We start from the raw sequence: 19,577 nt of genomic DNA on the forward strand, positions 1-19,577 counted from the left end.
CCAACCCTATATCCATTCCCATATGTTGTAGTTTACAGATTAGAATTCCATGTGGTATCCTGTCAAACGCCTTTGCCAGGTCCAGCAGTATCACTGTAAACCCATTTCCCTTATCCAGTTCAGCCGTCACCTTGTTATAAAACTTGAGCAAGTTACTGAGGCATGATCTACCCTTCACAAAGCCATGCTGTCCTCTGTACAGTATCTCATTTTCATCAATCCATTCCTGTATTTTTCCCTTGACTACTTTCTCCAAGACCTTGACAACGACTCCCGATATGCTGATCGGTCGGTAATTTGCAACCATAGTCTTGGATCCTCCTTTATGCAGTGAAACTATTTTCCCCTCTTTCCACGTCTTCTGGACTAAGCCAGACCTGAGACTCAGATTAAACAACATGGTCAAGGGCACTGATAATTCATTAGCCGCTTCATGCAAGACCTGTGCCGGTATACCATCCAATCCCACAGATGTATTCACATTAAGGTTCTGTAATAGACTATTCACCTCCACTTCATTCATCACAATTCCCATATAAACTAATGGTTCCTTCATTTTTTCAACGTCACCACCTGGATGATATACTTTTGCAAAGTGCGCGCTCAGTAACTCCACTAATTTTGAACAACTACATGATTAAGGTCCAGTTGGACAAACTGAAATGGGAAATTGGTTTACAATATTAGCCATATGAATTGAAATTACTAAAATTTAATGTACTTTTTATTGTTTGTGTCAGGATGCACAAACAATAAAAAGTAATGTTATTTTTTGTTTGTTAAGAGTGAATTGTTAGTATGTAAATTGGTATTTTTCAAAAACAGCCATCAAGAAAACCAACCTTATCTAAATAATTTCTATTTGGCCTCTAAAAAAAACTTAAGATATTTTAGAAGTTAATGTGATAATTATAATTTTCATCCTGCAATTTATTATTTTCAATTCATTTTGTAATCTTAGCTGTGCCATTGTAAATGTTACTCTATCTTTATGTGTGTCTACTTATTTATTGTTATTATTCTTATTATTACTTTTATCACTTTATTTCTACTGCCTTTTAACTCTATCCTTTAATACTTTAGCTTCCTATTCTTTATTAACTTTACTCTACTTTTAGTATTTTTCCTATACCGGGAGAACTCTGGAAATTTATTTAGTTTAATCGACTGTGCCACCAGTGCTCTCCTTGTGGTATAAGATATAATAATACTTCCAGTAGAGTTCACTCTGAAATTATCCTAAAGTCATGGCTAACATTAAAATTCCTTCACTTACAGGTTCGTTTTTTTTTCTCGAAACAGTGCATTGCTTAAAGATCAGACGGCACACTTTATAAACAAATCAAACATTTATTTACACTAAACTGTAATTATACAAAATCAATAGGGAAAGATTCTCTCATACTTCACTTTAAGCTTAAAAATTAGAACAATTTAACATTTAGAAATTGCACAGTCATGCAACATATTATATTTTATCAACATTCAAAAAAAAACTATCAGCCCATTACAATTCAAGGAATATCATGCTCTGTTACTTGTAACTAATAATTGTAACTATAACTTGCAGACAAACTATTCTTAGACTAGTTATAACAACTCTTAAAGAAATGTATCAGCCCTTCTCAGATAGGTTCACACACCATAATCAAACACAATGAAATTAACTCATATGTCTTCTTTAACTCTATTATGCACTCGTTCCTAGTTCCTTCTTAGGTTCCATGTGCTTCTCTTCCGTTTCAGGTTTTTACTTTCATGCAGAGATTCCGTTGTCACCGTCATCTCACTCGGAATGACTCGTGGGGCCTGGAGCACATTTTTCCCGATGTCTATGAATCGGCCGAAGGGTGTCCGATGATCAAGGCACTCAGCAGATTGTCTTATTGGGAATGCATGCTGGTCCTGCACCTCTTCTCCCTCGGTAGGTTCACAACTCCATTGGCTGTCCTTCGCGACTTCAACCGGACTGATGAACATGGTAGATTGACTCCTTCTGAAGTTCTCTCTTGTCTCCCTCCCTTCCTTCCTTTTTCTCTGGTGTCAACCTCTTTCTTCATTCTTAGATGACTTTTATACAATTTTCTCAGGTCTTTGGATGAAGAGTCAAGACCCCTTAACACTCCCGCGCAAACTGCTTTGAGCTTCACGTAAAAGCTCACTTTTAGTTCTGACCCAATATGCACACTTAATCCTATTTTCAAAAAGGCAGAACTATTACAGAAGTATACTGCCCTTTTATCACTGACCTTGAAGGAGGTATCAGGCTAACTTTGAGCACAATAAAATTCACTTACGCTATATATAAATTCCGACATTAATACAATGCCGATTTCTAAGGCATTGCCCTTGAACCTTACATTTTTAGACATTTTCTGTTTTGTACAATCTTGCATGTTAATTCCTTGGGGTTAAATACATGGGCTTTTAAGATTATTTACAACATTAATACAAAGTTAGTTTAGTGTGTTTACGAGATGTGACCTCTGTAAAAGTCGATGCAAGAAAAGGGAAAAAATCTACTGCATCGAATTTTACAATTTCACTAATGAAATGGACACCAACTCTTTCTGCTCAGTAGGGAAAAAGTAGGGAAAAGCAAAAAAGATGGAGCAGTAAAAATTATTGTTGCTTCAGGTTTGGTTTAGCATTATCAGGTTGTACTCAATTATTAAATCAAATATAAACCATAAATTTGGTATAAAGTCAGTCAGTCACTATAGATACTGTTACTAGCTAACTGTCTAGTTTTTATTTAATTTTTTAATAATCAGGTGTATGCAACACTTGTATGTTGTAACATTTGTAGTATGCAGATAGGAGGAAAAGAGGTGATATGATAGACATTTAAGTTAGTGAGAAAATTTTATCAGATTATTCCAATTGAGATATAAAAAGATTAGAAAACAAGAAGGGAAAACCCAGAGGTCATCCCTGGAAGTTATATATGAGTGTGGTGAAGAAGGGTGTGAGGAGTAGTTTTTTTTAGATGGAGAATTGTCAATGCAAAGAGTGTTAAGGATTTTAAGATTCAATATGATAAATCTGTTGAATTAATGAAACCTCCCCCCCATGCTTAGTCTTCTGACTCCATGGAGGGTACAATAATAATAATAGTGAGCAGAAACTTATATTCAATTCCCATGTCATCAGTGCTTAGCAAAATGAATTGGCTGAATTGGCTGTTCCCAATAACTTATAATAGGTTATTCCATCTTATAGGATTAATTATTCTGATATCTACAACTTAAAACTTGTTAAGAATTTTAATAACTATATCAGAATAAACATAAATTATTTTATTAGCATGGTTATGTAAATAGATTCATTTATCCAAGATATTGAACATTAATCCAGAGTTAAAAGTAGGTGATAAGCTAAACCCTAAATTATAAAGGATGGTTGATGTCAGATGACACCTGCTTGCTAAGAAAGAAATGTTGCCAGTAAGCTGTCATTCAATCCTTGATTTCAATTGATTGAGCACGTATTTCTGATATGCTACTACATCCACACATATACTGTATATAGTTGGACTTGTCTATGATAAGAAATATTACCCTTGACCAAAAGTATAGGGTTAGTAATCAAATACTACAGCATTTGATTTGCTATAGCAGGTTGTTTTTTGTCACTGTTATTGTTGCAATGCATTCTTAATATGTACTTAAGGAACCAATAAGTCGCAGTATACAGAGCAGTCTAAATAACATGGTAAATTTCCAAATGGATGCATTTACACCCATTTCGAAAAGCTACCATGTAAATTTGAAAACTAGAGCAAAATATCTATATCGAGTACTTAATTATTTTTTTAATATATATATATATATATATATATATATATATATATATTAAAACAGATATATTAAGGGTTTCATGCCTTAGGGAAACTATGGGGATGATTGTTCCAGAGGATGGTTTTTCCCCCATCAACTCCATACGTGAAGGATTTCAGAATCTATATCATATTAATGCTATGTGTTGACAGTGGTTAAGCGAGAGAAAAGAAATCCATTGATATTCATTTTTGAATGGCTATAGATGGGAGTTCTTCATGAAGAAAGCTCTTCAAGAAAAAGAGGTAGATAGGATGAAAGAGAAAGGAAAGTAGGTTTGGTAGACTAAAAGGCTGGCGAGTAGTTGCTGCTGCTTGTGTTTCTGCTTTCCACTAAGTCTACTTAGCAGAAAGGAGAGTGATTGGATATCAATTCATTGAAACAAAACAGTGCCTGTTCTGGAGATTTTGAGTAGAATAAGAGATGACCTACATCTTTTATTCCACTCTATACCTAATTACTATCAAAGTCTTAGTTTTCCAACCTGTTTCAAGGCAGTCCAAAAAAAAAAAATCAGCATAATCACATGTGGCTTGAAATCAGAACTCCTGCTTTGTGCTTGGCGTGCACTGTAGCCCACTACAAAATGCTGTCCAAAAAATCTGATTTTGTAAAAAGCAAATGCAGAAAACTTGCCACTAGCTTAAACACAGCTGAGCCTCCTAGTATCCACATGGTATCATTGTAATATCATCCAAAATAAGGTTGGTCTACTGGCATTGTTCATCTCTTTTAACTCTGCATAGTTGGCTACGACAAATTATCTCTTTCAATATCATGAATAGCTCACTCCACCACCGCCTCGTTTTTTTGGAAGGAAAAAAAATAAGGATACCAATAAGTCATTCATTCCAGATGATATCCTCCAATTATGCTCATGACTTTTGCTCTAGAATTAACATCATCTTAGATTGATTGTCTTCACAATATTTTCTTCTTGTCCAGCATCTACACTTACAGCTTAGATACAAGCTATATTCACCATATTCCACAACAAGATAATATAAGTCAGCCATCAATTTATTGTCCTGCTTCTCTCAAAGATGGAGATCATCAAAAATCAAATGCTTCACTACTTGGAGGCCTACCAGCTGATTAGCAATTTGCATTATGAATTGCATAATTCATAATGCAATTCATAATGCAAATCATCTGCTGTGGATTAGCAATTTGCTAATCCACAGCAGATCTCTTAGCCACCACCTGCCATTGGAAACATTTGACGAAACTTATGGTTGCTCTTGATATTTTCTAGACATATGGGCGTCGCCCGGTTAAACAAGGCCCCCGTTGTTTTCGCCAGGGAACCAGGGCGAACAGCGAAAAGTCAGCTACTGGAACAAATCTGAAAACAAACCCCAACTCAACATCACCAGAGTTAAAGATCGGTACTATCAACGTAAGAAGCCTGAATGGCAAAGAAATGGAGCTAGCTGAGGAATTAGATAAGTACCAGATCGAAACAAAAAAGACCAAAACTGGTGAGATCTTTCTGAGCAATAAATACAAAATGTTATATTCAGGCAATGACAATCAAGGAAAAGAAGGAGTAGCCATAGTATTCAACACAAAATACGAGGCTAATCTTCTTGAATGGCAGTCAGTCTCAAGTAGAGTAATGTGGGCAAATATGAGAATGGGGAACTGGACAATGAGACTTATTTGTGCCTATGGTCCCACAGAAGGTTCTACTAAGGTAGAAGTGGAGGAATTTTTTGAGGCTTTAGAAAAAGCAACTGACACAATGAAAAAGGAAAAGTTAGTCCTTGTTGGGGATCTAAATAGCAGAGTAGGAAATGATTGTGAGACATACAAAAATATTTTGGGAAAATTTGAAGAAAAGAGCAAAGCTAATAATAATGGCAAATATCTGTTGGATTTCTGCTCAGCACATTGACTGGTTATTACTAACACCATGTTCCAACATAAAAATGTGCACAAATTCACATTGGGAGAAGAGGCTAGGAATAAGAAAAGTCTCATTGACTATGTTATTGTTGATAGTGATGTTTTCTCCATGGTGCAGGACACCCGAGTGTACAGAGGATTTGAAATTGGAACCAATCACTATTTAGTCTTGTGCAGGATAAAATTGAATTTCATATTGAAAAGAATAACATGTACGAAAGTTTTAAAGCGAATAAAAGTTGAGCAGCTCTCAGATGTCAACTGTAGACTAAAATACAGAAAGATTATTGAAAAGAAAATGAGAGTTTGAGAACAGGAATCAAACCTTGGAGATTCAGTGGCAAACTCTGAAGAAAACATTGATTGATTCTGCCAGAGAGGCATGTGGTGAGGTTGTGTGCAAGGATAAAAAAATCAGTACTCCCTGGTGGACACAGGAAGTTAAAGAGGCAGTGAAGGAAAAGAAGAAAGCATATCAAAAGTTCCTGGCAAATAAGTCAGCTTTTACTCTTACAGAATACAGAGACAAATGTAAGAAAGCTAAACAGTGTGTAAAACTAGCTAAACAAAAGTCATGGGAGGACTTTGGCAAAAATATAGAAAATAAATATCAAGAAGGTGACAAAATATTCTGGAGGTTGTTGAAGAAGCTTAGGAATGGAGGAAAGAGTGCTGTAAAAGGAATTAGAGATGATAAAGGTGATATGAAAACAGGAGAAAAAGATATCCTTGAAGTATGGAGTAATTACTTTGAAAAACTTCAAAATGAAACAAGCAGTGATGACAGCACAGTGATAAAAAACACTGACCAGGCATGCAGTCAGGATTACATATCCATACTTGAAGTAGAAAAAGCCATCGAAGGCTTGAAATGTGGAAAGGCAGCAGGAGTAGATGATATTCGACCAGAAATGCTGAAGTATGGTGGTATAAGAGTCTTGCAGTGGCTGCACTGCATAGTTCAGAAAGCCTGGACTGAGGGACGAATTCCCGATGATTGGAGTAGAGCTCTCATAGTACCCATATATAAAAAGGGAAATAAAACTGAATGTGAGAATTACAGAGGTATTTCCCTACTGAGTGTTCCTGGCAAGTTCTATGCAAGTATACTTGAGAAACGGTTGAGAAGAATTGTGGAAGAAAAGCTTGGTGGAGAACAAGCTGGATTCAGGCCAAATAGAGGCTGTCAGGATCAGATCTTCACTTTACGACAAATAGTCGAGAAAGCATGGGAATATAACAAAGATCTGTATTTAAGTTTTGTCGATTTGGAAAAGGCATATGACAAGGTGCCAAGACAGAAGCTATTCAATACGCTGCAGTTATATGGTGTCAATGGGGCATTATATCAAGCAATACTTAGTCTTTATTTGAGTTGTAAGTCAGCAGTTAGAATTGAAGGAAGTACAGGAAGATGGTTTAATGTTAAATCTGGTGTGAGACAAGGATGTACATTATCCCCTCTGTTATTCATTATCTATATGGATCACATTATGAAGGAATGTGGTATTAAACCTGATATCAAAATTGGAGATGTTGATGTCAGCTCTTTGCTTTATGCAGATGATGTTATACTTCTAAATAAATCCGCTACAAGTCTGCAAGATTCTCTGACTAAATTGAATAGCTGTTGTAATAGATATGGTATGAAGGTGAGCAATAAAAAGACAAAGACAATGAAAATAGGCAGAATTATTGAAAATGTCAACTGTGTTGTGAATGGAGAACCTGTGGAACATGTAAAACATTTCAGTTACTTAGGCACGATTTTTACTGAAGATGGTAAATTAAATATAGAAATAGACAACAGAATCAGCAAAGCTGGTATGGTGGGAAGTCAATTGAATAAATTCATATGGAATAAGGGAGAAATTAGTCGGAACACTAAATTAGCTGTATACAAGACAGTTTTCAAACCAGTTTTAACATATGGATCGGAGAGCTGGGTCAGAAGTAAAACACTTGACCAAAGACTAGAGACCGCAGATATGAGAGTCCTGAGAAAGATTAGAGGTGTGAACAGATGGCATCACTGGCAATATCATATTAAAAATGAGGATATTAGAAAAGAACTTGACATTGTCATCATCCAGGAATGCGTTAGCAGAGCTAATCTCAGGTAGTATGGTCACTTAAATAGAATGGGAGAGGAAAGATTAGCAAAACAAGTGTTCTCTGCCAGGTTGGCAGGAAAACGAACCAGAGGAAGACCAAGATATAGGTGGATTGATACGGTACAAAGTGCCTTAGATGATAGAAATATAAGATCTGATGATGTTGGAGTCTTGACAAGTAACAGACTGATTTGGAGGAAAATTGTAGATAGGAAGTTAGTAATGATGTAATTTTTTCATGTAGTACTGTCATATCCTGTACACCCCTTGAGGGTACATGGCAGGAATCTGATGATGATGATGATGTTCAAATCTGGCACAGACAGCTGATCAACAAACTAACAAATTATAGTCTGCTTTCCCACTTTGCAATTTGTTAGTTTCATCACTGTTTATTTACTATGTTAGTGTCATATTTTCTTCTCATCAGATTTCATGCACTCATTTCTGCCTATATGTAACTGGCTTGTGTTATTAACATCTGTTCTTTTCAATAGTTTTGTTGATGACAGTACTCTTCATTTAATAAACCTTGTGCTCAAACTTTCTAAACTTAGAGATCTTCCATAACCTTTGCCTTACATATCTGATCTCTTTGCCATTTTCCAAAAGGGATGAGAATCTCATCAATTCTTGCGATATCAGGAACAGTGGTTAGAGTGGGAGATCCAATCTAACCACTGTTATCATAATACCTATCATATCTATCCTTCAACTTATTCAGTGACAAAGCAAGTTTAATTATTTTAATTTTATTATTTAATGTAATTATTTTACTTAAGCATAAAGAGCTAATAAGCTTCATTTCGGCAATGAAAACATTTAATATCCCCTTAATTTAAATAAAGTAATTATTTTATTTTCAGTCATTCATCTTTATCATTTTCTGGTACCAGTTCTTCTGTGGATATACAGGAAATGTAATGATAGACCAGCTTTATTTAATGCTGTTCAATGTGCTTTTTACTTCACTACCTCCTATGATCTTAGGAATCTATGATCAGGATTGTCCTGATGAATTGCTACTTATAAATCCTAGTCTGTATAGTCAAGGGCGGAAATCTGAGGTAGGTGCAATTATTAAAATATTCATAGAAATTACATAGGCTTTAATCATATAGCATATTTCTCATTACTTCTTTATGGAAGCATGTTTGGACCTATAGAAGTCGGAAAGAAATAAGGAATATTATTAGATCACATGTGATTAATTATTTATTATTTTATACAGGTTTTGAAGAAAGTGGAAGAATATGATAGCCAGTTCAGTTGAGCACTGCTCCTGAAAATTACCCATATAGAAGGCTTATAGCAAAAATGGGTCATATCATCTATATCTACCCTATATATATAAAATGATAAACCTTTTTGTCATGTGTTTTTTTAAATGTTTTGAAACTTGGGGGATACCCTGAGTGTCGAGTCATCACAATTCATGGAGAACCAGCCTACCAGTCCAGAACTCAGGGGGGGGGGGGGGGGTTTCTTATTTCATGCAACATAAATTTTTTTTGTTGATAAAAAAGTTTATTTGGATGTAACCAAATAAATTTAACCAATCTTTTACAGTCAGAAAAGACTGTAACTTGGATTATGGTTACATTTTTGCTATTTGGGAATATATTTTGAACACAATTTTAATGAATTCATTTGAAATCTATCAACACCCCGTGTTTTTTTTTTTTTTTTGCAGAGTCTTATTAAAAAATTAGTCCAATTGGTGGGCTGCATCTGACCCGCAGGCCGTAGTTTGGAGACCCCTGTTTTAGAGAATTCGTAAAACTGGAAATAGCAGTGTAACTATCATTTTCTTTAACTTTTCTGGGGTGTTCGTGTTCAAATAATTATTATTCAAACTGCAAATGGGTGGACATTGGGATGATAGAATTTTCAGGCTTCCGTTCTTAGATGGAAGTCAATTCTATCAGGAGGGAAGGCTGAGACAAAAATCCACCATTATGCACAGTGAGCAGCTCTGAAATTATCAGCAGCAGTAACTTTCTTTTAAATTATCCCATTTTCAGAAATGGCTTTTGTGATATATGGCTGCTCCTGCAGATTAAGAGCAGTCAAATTCATACTGATGATTGTTCGGATAAATGCCTTCCAGGTTGGCCATTGATGAATAAGATGATTTCTGGTCTCTTGATTGTTGAGTATGAAGACAGATTGAGGGAATGCAATTTGCAGAGTCTAGTAGATGGAAGGGGAGAGAATGAATCTGATTGAGGTAAGGAGTTATTATCAGATTAAAGTGGATCAGATTTTTCATAGAATGGATGGAAATGGGGGGGGGGGTGATGGAGAGGCCATCCCTGCTGTATGAGGAAGGTGTCAGCAAGAGGGTGAGTAGTTTTTTTTTACATGAGAGTGGTGGGTAGTTGGAAATGCATTACCTGAAAGTATGGTGGGTGTGGAGACAGTGAATTCATTTAAGTCATGGTATTAAAATGGAGGATCTCCCATGTCAAGTTGTTTGAATCCATGGAGGTCTGATGATAATGATAATATTGTCTTTATAATATATTAAGCAACTTAATTGTGGCACAAGTTACTACTACAAATACTTCTGTCTGAAGCACAGTCAGAAATTTCCCTTGAAGGATTTTTCAGTTCATTGCCAAATTTGAGGTAGATTCTAGGATCAGAGATTATTACATGATGTGATCCATTTATATAACAAATTATACTTTCTAGTTCTTATAAGCCCATCCATATAATTGATTCAGTCCCTCCTATGTAGGGAAAAAAAGATTTTAAAGATTTATCACTGAAAAAAATGCAATGTCTTATAATCCCTGGAAAGTCCCAAGATAGGTATGTTCTTAGCTAACTTGCCTTCAGATGAAAAAATCGAGATGAAGATTCCTCTCATCATTCCAAGAATTGAACGCGTATCTTTTCCAATTGAAGAACACATATACAGGGTGTTCGGGATAAATTTGACAGTTTCGTAAGGAAAAAGAAAATCTTCTTTGTATCTATTAAATTTAATGAATTGACAAAAAAACATTACAGGCAGAGTTAATTACAATACTATCAACAAGATTTACTCAAAATAACCACCATTAGCATCGATCACAGCTTCAATTCTGCTTCGGAACCTCGAACAAGCTGATGCTACAGTCTCCCTGGGAAGGGCCGCAAAAACTGTTTTAATTTTATCCATTAACTGGGCTTTTGTATTACTGGAAGTGCGATTGGTGTCTTTTTCAACTGCGCCCCATACAAAATAATCCATGGGGTTAAGGTCTGGGGAGTTTGGAGGCCAAACATTTGGACTGGTGAAGTCGTAGAAATTTTCAGACAACCATTTTTGACTTTTCCCAGAGGTGTGGCAAGGGGCCGAATCCTGCTGCCATACATACGGCCTACCATTGTTATCCAGGGCTTGACTACAGTTAGCAACTCCACGAACAAAGCCCGAATTCCAATGCCAGGGTTCTTCAACACCTGTTCCTGCAGATTTGCGAGGAATTCTGCTGTACGAACGCAATCAGATCGTCTGCTAGGGATCTTTCTTCTTGCTACATCCTCGTAGTCACCATTGCAAGTCTCTAGTTCATGCCTGATTGTTTTTACTGTATTCAGGGAGCATTGGGCAGCAGTCGTAATATCCTTATTTTGATGGCGGGCACGAATCATCATGATACAAGTTATTCTCTTCCATGATTCAGGTGGGTTCCAGCTATCCATCCTTTCTGACATCTTGTATATGAATGAAGAAGGGTCCAAACTTTTAAATGAAGAGAAGTGTGTGTTAATACATGTAACTTACGGAAAAATATAATTAATTATAAATATGTCAAATTTATCCCGAACACCCTGTACTGTTGTTCTTCTGATTGTGTAATGGAGGTGCTAATCGTAGCCTACATAGAGTAAGATGTAATTTTCCCCCCCTTATGCCACAAATGTTTACCGAATTAGTGTTAGTAATGCTGCAGTAATGTTTTTTTTTTTTTATTATTATTACTGTAAGGTCTACAATATTTTAGATTCAGTCACCTTCAAAACAGAAAAGTAAAAAGGTAAAATTTTCAAATTGTAACTGATAAATGCAAGAACCACAGTTCTAGCAATCTCTCTGCAGCTTGAATTTGAGATATTCTGTTGTTCTGAAGGCTTAAGATTGACATATTTCAAAATTTTTTCTAACTTAATGCAGCTATACTTAGTGAGATTAGGTAAGTATTCAAATACTGAACCATAAAGAATGGCCATTCTGATTTGCATATCTCTTTGCAGTATTTTTTTTTTCCATATTATCTTGTGGACTGGTACATCTTTTATAAATGTTTATTTCATTTATTAAAAAAGAATAATAATAAATTAATAAATAAAAAACTTAACGAGATTCTTGTATTTATAGGAGTATACCAAATATTCTTTTTGGATAAACATGTTAGATGCATTATACCAAAGCATCATTAATAGTTGTATATATGTTGTGTTTTTAAGTTTGATGTTTACAGTTCTCTTCTTCTAGTTTCATCCAAATAAACTATGGTAAATCCCTCAATTATGTGACCACTGTGGTTGGATAATCCCTCAATTATCCGACCACAGTGGAGAAAAGCAGTTTGCTGGTCAGATAATTGAAGAATTGGATAACTGAAAGTGCTGTTACATGGTATTGTACTAGAAATTGTTTGACAGTTAACCTGCCAAAGCTTGTTATTTGAAAGTCAAATAATTGAGAAATTATTGTAATTTGAAGGTAATGATTAGAATGGTGTACCTAAGTTAGTAAAGTTGTTTGCAAAATAAATTTTGTGATCTAATTTAAAAATTTTTGATTCATGTTATGATTAGAGGAATCTTTAAATTGACTTTTTCATTTGAAGATGATTCAGCCAATCTTATGAAAATTATAGGTTTTCATCCTGAATACAGGCAGATCAGACAAGAGAACACGCACAATTTACAGACTCTAAAATTACTATTAGTGGGCTGTAGATATCATGTATTGGTGGTGGCTAGTGCATTGTTTGTGTAGACAGAGGATTAAGTATTGGAAACGGTGTGTTGTGTAGATTGCCCTCCTTGGAGGCGTCATGTAATAATAAGAATATATTGGGATTAATATTGTTAAAATGTAGAAAATTGCATGGATAAAAAAAAATACTCAGAAGGTTCTGCAATAAGATGCTCCTTACTATATTGCCTACAATGCTATGCTCACCAAACAATGGACCAGATGTATTTTTCCTTTTTATCATTTATATGTAGAGTGGGTTACATTTGATCCTTCCAGACTCTGACCTAATATTCATAAATCAAATGTTCTGGTGTGTCTTATTTCCAGACATCTGATGAAATAAGAAAACTAAAGATGAGAGAAAACAATTAAATAAAAAACATGGAAAATTTTCCAGAGATAATATCTATAAAAAACTAAAATCCTGTATATCCTCTTTAAACAAAACAGATTTTTTTATAAAGTCAGCAGAGATCATAAAAAAAAACTCATCTACTTTTATCTAAGATTTATGTGACTCTTTGAAGACCAAATACAAATTTTAGTTTGATTGGACCAGTGTGTGTTCTCTGTTAATTGGATGCCCTTTCTTCTTTCTATGTGGTTATTTTACAGGATGAAAAATCTGTTTCAAGGAGGGGGGGAGGACCTTCATATGATACTAGCCTGACTAACCTAAGTCATTTTCAATTGAAAAAGCTCTTATAAAGGTTCTTCATATTGCAGGTGGGATTTGGACTTAGGTGAAGGGATAATGTTGCAACATTCTCATGATTGCACTACAAAAAGCCTTGAAGTTACTTAATTCTGCAAATCCGGTCTTTCATTGGTCATCTTTATGTGTTTGTTTGTTTTCAACATGTTGACTTAGTTTCTATTGGTGATCCTGAGGAGGAGAAAGAGAGAGAGAGGGAGGAAGTGGCAAAATATTGGCATCAGTTTTGTTTAAAATTAAATTATTTTTAAACTAGTTCCATATATGTTATAAATTTCCAAAAGTTTTGCTATGCTTTTAATGTTTATTTCATTTATTAAAAAAATAATAATAAATTAATAAATAAAAAACTTAACGAGATTCTTGTATTTATAGGAGTATACCAAATATTCTTTTTGGATAAACATGCTAGATGCATTGTACCAAAGTGTCATTATTTTCTTTTTTCCTTATTTGGTAAGTAAAAATAAGTTTGTGTGTAATATTCTTAGCATTTTGATTTTAGAATACTGGTTACTCCAGAAGATTTTTCTGATTTGCTACAAATTATGAATCAAATACTGAATTTTAGAGTATGGCATTTATTTAATTTGTTTGAAAGTTATTTCAGTAGAAATAAAAGTATACTAAAAATTGATTATTCTTTCGTAGCTAAGCAATTGTTGAAACATATGACTCAAAATTAACTGAGGACTTGTGAGAATACAGCTCCCAGCATCAAAGTTGCCTTAGTATTGCACTGTTTAAAAGATGACACTACCAAGCATCCATCTTGTCATTTAAATTAGTACATTTAAGGTTTCATTTGGCATGACAGCTGTTTCAAACAACTATTGGTCCTCTCCAAAGAGTAGACAGAATCTTTGAGAGTACAAACCTTCTCATTACCATAAAATTCCCTCATCAGAAAGATGTAGTGTTCATAAATGACTCTTGATTCATTGCATGAATTGTGATCATTGGAAAACCCCTTGAAGGTTTTATGAAGACTAACAGCACAAAACAACTCTCACACCAGTGAAATCTTAATCAAATGCATTAATAAAAAAGTAAATATATGGGCTTCTGGACAGAGTTCATAATTTTTAAGTAGCTCAGTACTACTAAGGCAAATCCAGTGCTGGAAATTGTATTCTTATAAGCTCTAGTGTCCGTTTTGATACTTAAGTTTCACCTATGAAAGAATAATGAATTTATAATATATTTCTTTCAATTTTTTTTCCCAAATTGAGGCCTTCTAGGTTCTCTTTAAGTTCTTCTATTTCTCTCTACTCACTAATAATTGCTATTTTCTCAAGCCCTGCATCTAGACAGAATTTGTTACTGCTATTACATGTGTACATGTCAATAGTAATATCCCTACATGGAGAGTAGTAAGAGCATGGAATGCATTGACTGAGAGGGTAGTGAACATGTGGATTCTTGGATGTAGGCTGTTGAGGTGACTGAGGAAGGAGTCTAATGTGTCTGGGCCATGAGGCCAAATAGGGAACATCATCTACATATCTTAGCTAGATAGAAGGTTTGAGAGGGGCTGAGTCTATGGCTTCTTTTCCAAAATTTTCCATATGTAAACATTGATGGGGGGGGTTTGAGAGGGGAAACCCACAGTGGTTTCTCTGTTGGTTTGTAAATTTTGTTCTTCCAAGAAAAATAACCAGAATTGATGGCAAAGGAAAAGAGATCAGAAGGAAATACGCTTTTTAAGAATGTTAAGGTGTCATTTAAAGGAATGTTGGTAAACAGTGAGGTGATGTCAAAGCTTAGATTTTCTATCAGGGTTTTAAAATGGGTATAGTTTTTTATATGGGATGTGATAAGGCCAGTGAGGGGTGAGTCAGAGAGGTTAGTCAGCTGCTTTGACAGTTTGATAGCATGCTGCATTAGTGAATGTTGGTAAACCAAAGAAAACTCAAACCTTTCGATTCTGCCCCCCCCCCCAAAAAAATATATATATATACAGTTTACCAAAAATCCACAAACCTAATTCCTCCCCTAAGACCTATAGTAGATATCACTAACACTGGACTTACCACATCCTACAATGCCTTCCTTTCCGATGGCTACAGCGATTGCAGAATTAAAAAAATAATCAGTTGTTCCTCCCTCATTTAGCTCCCCTCCTCTCTCAGTGCCTGGAGTTTATAAAGTACTCTATTCCTGCAAACTGTCTGTCTTTGAGCAGACAGGTACATCAGCAACCATCTGCTTAGAAGTGCACAATCATACATTTGCAATCATGACTATGGTCAATCTGGCCTGGCAGACCATGTTTTGGATACAATCCACAGGAGATCCTGTGGATTGTATCCAAACCACAGGAGATCCTGTGGTTAAAAAACCACCATGCTATACCATAGTAAATTCAAGAAAGAAAGAGTATTTTTAGAATCTGCGGCAGCACTCAGAAATCAACCAAATTTAAATAAATATGGTTGCATAAAACTTCCCAAAATTTGGGAAACATTAATTATCAAAGAGCCCACCTTACATCCTAGGCCACCTACAAATGCCTATAGAGGGTACACCATCTAGATAGGACTTTAGTCACCCATATGTTTCACTTAGTATTGTATTGTATATAAGTGTGTGTTACATTAGTTTTTTGTAATCTCTGAAGATGTCTCAGTGACTGAGACGAAATATTGGAAGCATTAAAAATCAGTTTTAATCCTTCCCGAGTGCTGTATATATTCCATTAAGCCTTCAACATGATGTTCTCACAGCACTTAAGCCTCAACACACGGAACCTATATTACATCAGTACGATGTGTGAGGTGCAGATGAGGATTAACAGAAAACATGTTTATTTTTCTTATTGCGAAACACATTGTGAGGAAGGCTGATTCAGAGGGCAAAAGCATTTGACAAGATACCCCATGAAATCTGTTATGCTAATAATGATATGGATATGAGGGTGTTGATAGCTAGATACCAATGAATAATATTTTCAGGAAAAAGCAGCTGACTAGTTCATAATTTCCATAGGGTTCTGTGTACCATACGGTTCTGTTTGACTGAGCTTGGGCTGCTGCTGCTATTTTATTTGTACATTAATGATATAAGAAACATTCAGTTTGGTGATGATGCAAAATTACACACACACACATATATATATATATAGAGAGAGAGAGAGAGCTTGCAAAATGATTTAAGTAGCTGATAGTATGTGAAAGAATAATGTATTTCAATTCAATGTGATAAAGTATTCAGTTATTATGCATTTTGGGATGAAAAGATCACAAGCTGTATACTACACTGATGGAACTGTACTCCAGGGAAATTATGAATCTGTAGATTTTGGCAGTATTGATGGATAAGGAGTTGAAGTTCATAGGATATGTTGCAAAAGTGGATCTTCTTCTGGTTCCCATCTGCCATACGGCCGCGGGAGGGTAGCTATATGCTACCATTCTAGGGAGAGATGATTATGAGCAAGGTGGTTTCCCGTTGCCTTCCTTGCCGTAAGTATTTATGACTGTAACCTGTGTGTTCACGGGGCCGGTTTGCCTGCTTGCGGGATGAAAAACCTCAGATAAACTGGCAGAAAAAAACCTGCGGCCCCCGCCCAAGACCGGCTAACTTGGCTATGGCTGAGGAAGATCCTTAAGCTCCTCACGTCGTGGACGGGAATCGAACCTAGGACACTCTTTCCCTAGGCATATGCAGATCTTATACTTGTAAATAAATCCAGTACCAGTCTTCAGGCTTCTTTAACTTAATTGAGTAGCTGCTGTAACAAATTTGGAATGCAAATCAGTAATAAAAAGACAAAAATTATGAAAATAGGTTAGGTGAGTGGAAAACCTATAAAACAAGTAAAATATTTCAGCCATTTAGACATAATTTTTAGTAAATATGGAAATAGAAAATAGAATAAACAAAGCTAGTATGGTGGAATAGCCAGTTGAATGTATTAAAGGGAAATTATCCAAAGCACTAAACATATTAATATGCCAGTAACCCCTCATTAGGAGGGGACTTAACCCATCCTAGGATGGACGAGATGGATAGGACTAAACATAAGTTGGTTTGAATATAATACAGTGCTGTATTCAAATAAATTTTTAGATTATTATTACCACAGATATGACAGGTTTGAAAAAATTAGGGAATTGAACAGATGGTATTAATGATAGAACCATGTGAGAAATGCAGATATTAGGAAAGAACATGACATTATTATTCAAGAATTTGTGAGTAGCAAATGGGAGGAGAAAGGTTATCAAAACTGTTGTTTGATAACAGAAAACAACAAAGATCTAGATAAATTGATGCAGTTAGTGCCTTTGACAAGATCCGACAATACTGCAGTACCAACAAATAAGAGTTTTGTCCTCTGAGAAATGCGAACAGCCCACCTTATTCCTGCCTTCCTTGGTTCACTCCTTGATAGTTTCCTTCATCCTGATGGTTTTATGGCTGTTAACTGGAAGCTGTGTGTGTGTGTGTGTGCGCGCGTGCGCACGTGCGTGCATGGCTGTTAACAGACCATCAGCTTAAAAGTTATAGATAGAGAATTTGATTTGCTGCTGGCTGACTGGACTTTACTGGACAGCATTTCCACAAGCATTTTTGATTTCTGAGGTTTAGCTCAGTTACCAGAAAATGTACATTCTCCTTTGCTTTTTTCAAGGAGAATATCTTCAATTCTCTTTTACACCTGAAAGTTACTAAACATTCTAAACAAGCTTGTGAATTCAAATTACTTGGCAACTGTTAAATGACTATATCGAATTCCACCTTTTTTTAACTTTCGTTAGCCTCTGCAACAAACGTTCTTCTAGTTTTCAAATAATACTTGAGCACTGGTTATTAATACTAATGTATATTAAACAGTTGTGCAATGCTTTCCTATGTGATAATCACTTCAGCACTTTTTTGAATTTTTCTTAGTTATTGAATCTGTAAACATCACTTGAGTAGAATGAGCTAACATATTATTTTTCTTAGGCTTACCGTGATAGCGATGTTGGTATCTGGGAATTTGGAACTACTATTTGCACAGCTTGTGTTATTGTACAGTTGATACATTTAGCTATTGAAATTAGATCATGGGTAAGTTAGTTATTGTCATCTGGTCATAGATAGGAAATTATATTTAATAATAAATTAATCTTTTTTTTTTCATCATTTACCCATGCATGAGCAACAGAAGTTTTCATGTGAAGTATATTTTTCAATAGGCTACTTGTATAATAAAAACAATTGTTATATATCATTATTTATACAGCTTTAACTTGCATAGCATGGAATAATCTTCAATGAATAATGATTTTGATTTTCAGTATTTGCCATTGGTGTGCTTCTTTAATTATAATCAAATTTTATCACAGTGAAATATTCTTTAGCATTAATGTGTCCATGTGGAGCACCTGTTTGTGGTGGAGAGGACATTAAGATGGTACTGGTCCTTTCATTCTTCATTTTTTCTATACTTTTCTTTCTGTGCTCTTCACCGTACACTTCTGAATGTTTTTTTTTCCTGTTTTCCAGACTACCATCACTGAGATTCAGTGCTGTTTTAGCTATGTGGTGTGATCACATGGAAATCTGACACTAGGGATCTGTAGTATTGCACTGCTTCAGCCCTACCCAATGATCAGTTAGCTAGCGTGTTTTGCCTGCAAATGTCCAAGATGTTGCAGTAAGTTTCCTTTCCTATGGTCTATGGACAGGGTGCAAGACTTGCTGTGGTACAACCGTGACACCCCAGGTAGCCCTAACATTCTGCTTCTGACTGCAGTCGTTGCTTCCCAGATAGTAGGTGGGCATCTGTGTATGGTTCTGTAGTGAGTGAAGAGCTTTAGCATTGAATTCTCTCTACTTTTGAGAATGAATCTTCCACACTCAAATTTACCAGAGAGGTGCCCAAAAAAAAGTCCCAACCTACTATAGAACTATTTGCACATCACTTAACACAAGAAAGAAAGAAAAAAAAAATTGATCACCCTCCTCCTACAGTATTCTGTCTTTTTCACATTATTCATTCAACAGGTGAAACAACCAGTCTTGAAAAT

General features: G+C 35.4%; 1 protein-coding gene across 1 annotated transcript in view; it reads left to right on the forward strand.

Annotated features, from left to right (window-relative positions):
- LOC150100680 (phospholipid-transporting ATPase VD) overlaps window positions 1–19,577 on the forward strand; it is a 292,342-nt gene that overhangs the window by 259,188 nt on the left and 13,577 nt on the right. The window contains exons 19-21 of the mRNA XM_090401109.1: window positions 8,728–8,928; window positions 13,933–14,013; window positions 18,511–18,615. Of these exons, the coding sequence (XP_090257235.1) occupies window positions 8,728–8,928; window positions 13,933–14,013; window positions 18,511–18,615 (387 nt within the window). The remainder of the gene's footprint in view (window positions 1–8,727; window positions 8,929–13,932; window positions 14,014–18,510; window positions 18,616–19,577) is intronic.

The sequence above is a fragment of the Typopeltis vanoorti genome, chromosome 12 (genome assembly GCF_054136105.1).
Source record: "Typopeltis vanoorti isolate ZY-2024b chromosome 12, IOZ_Tvanoo_1.0, whole genome shotgun sequence".
NCBI lineage: Eukaryota > Metazoa > Arthropoda > Arachnida > Uropygi > Thelyphonidae > Typopeltis > Typopeltis vanoorti.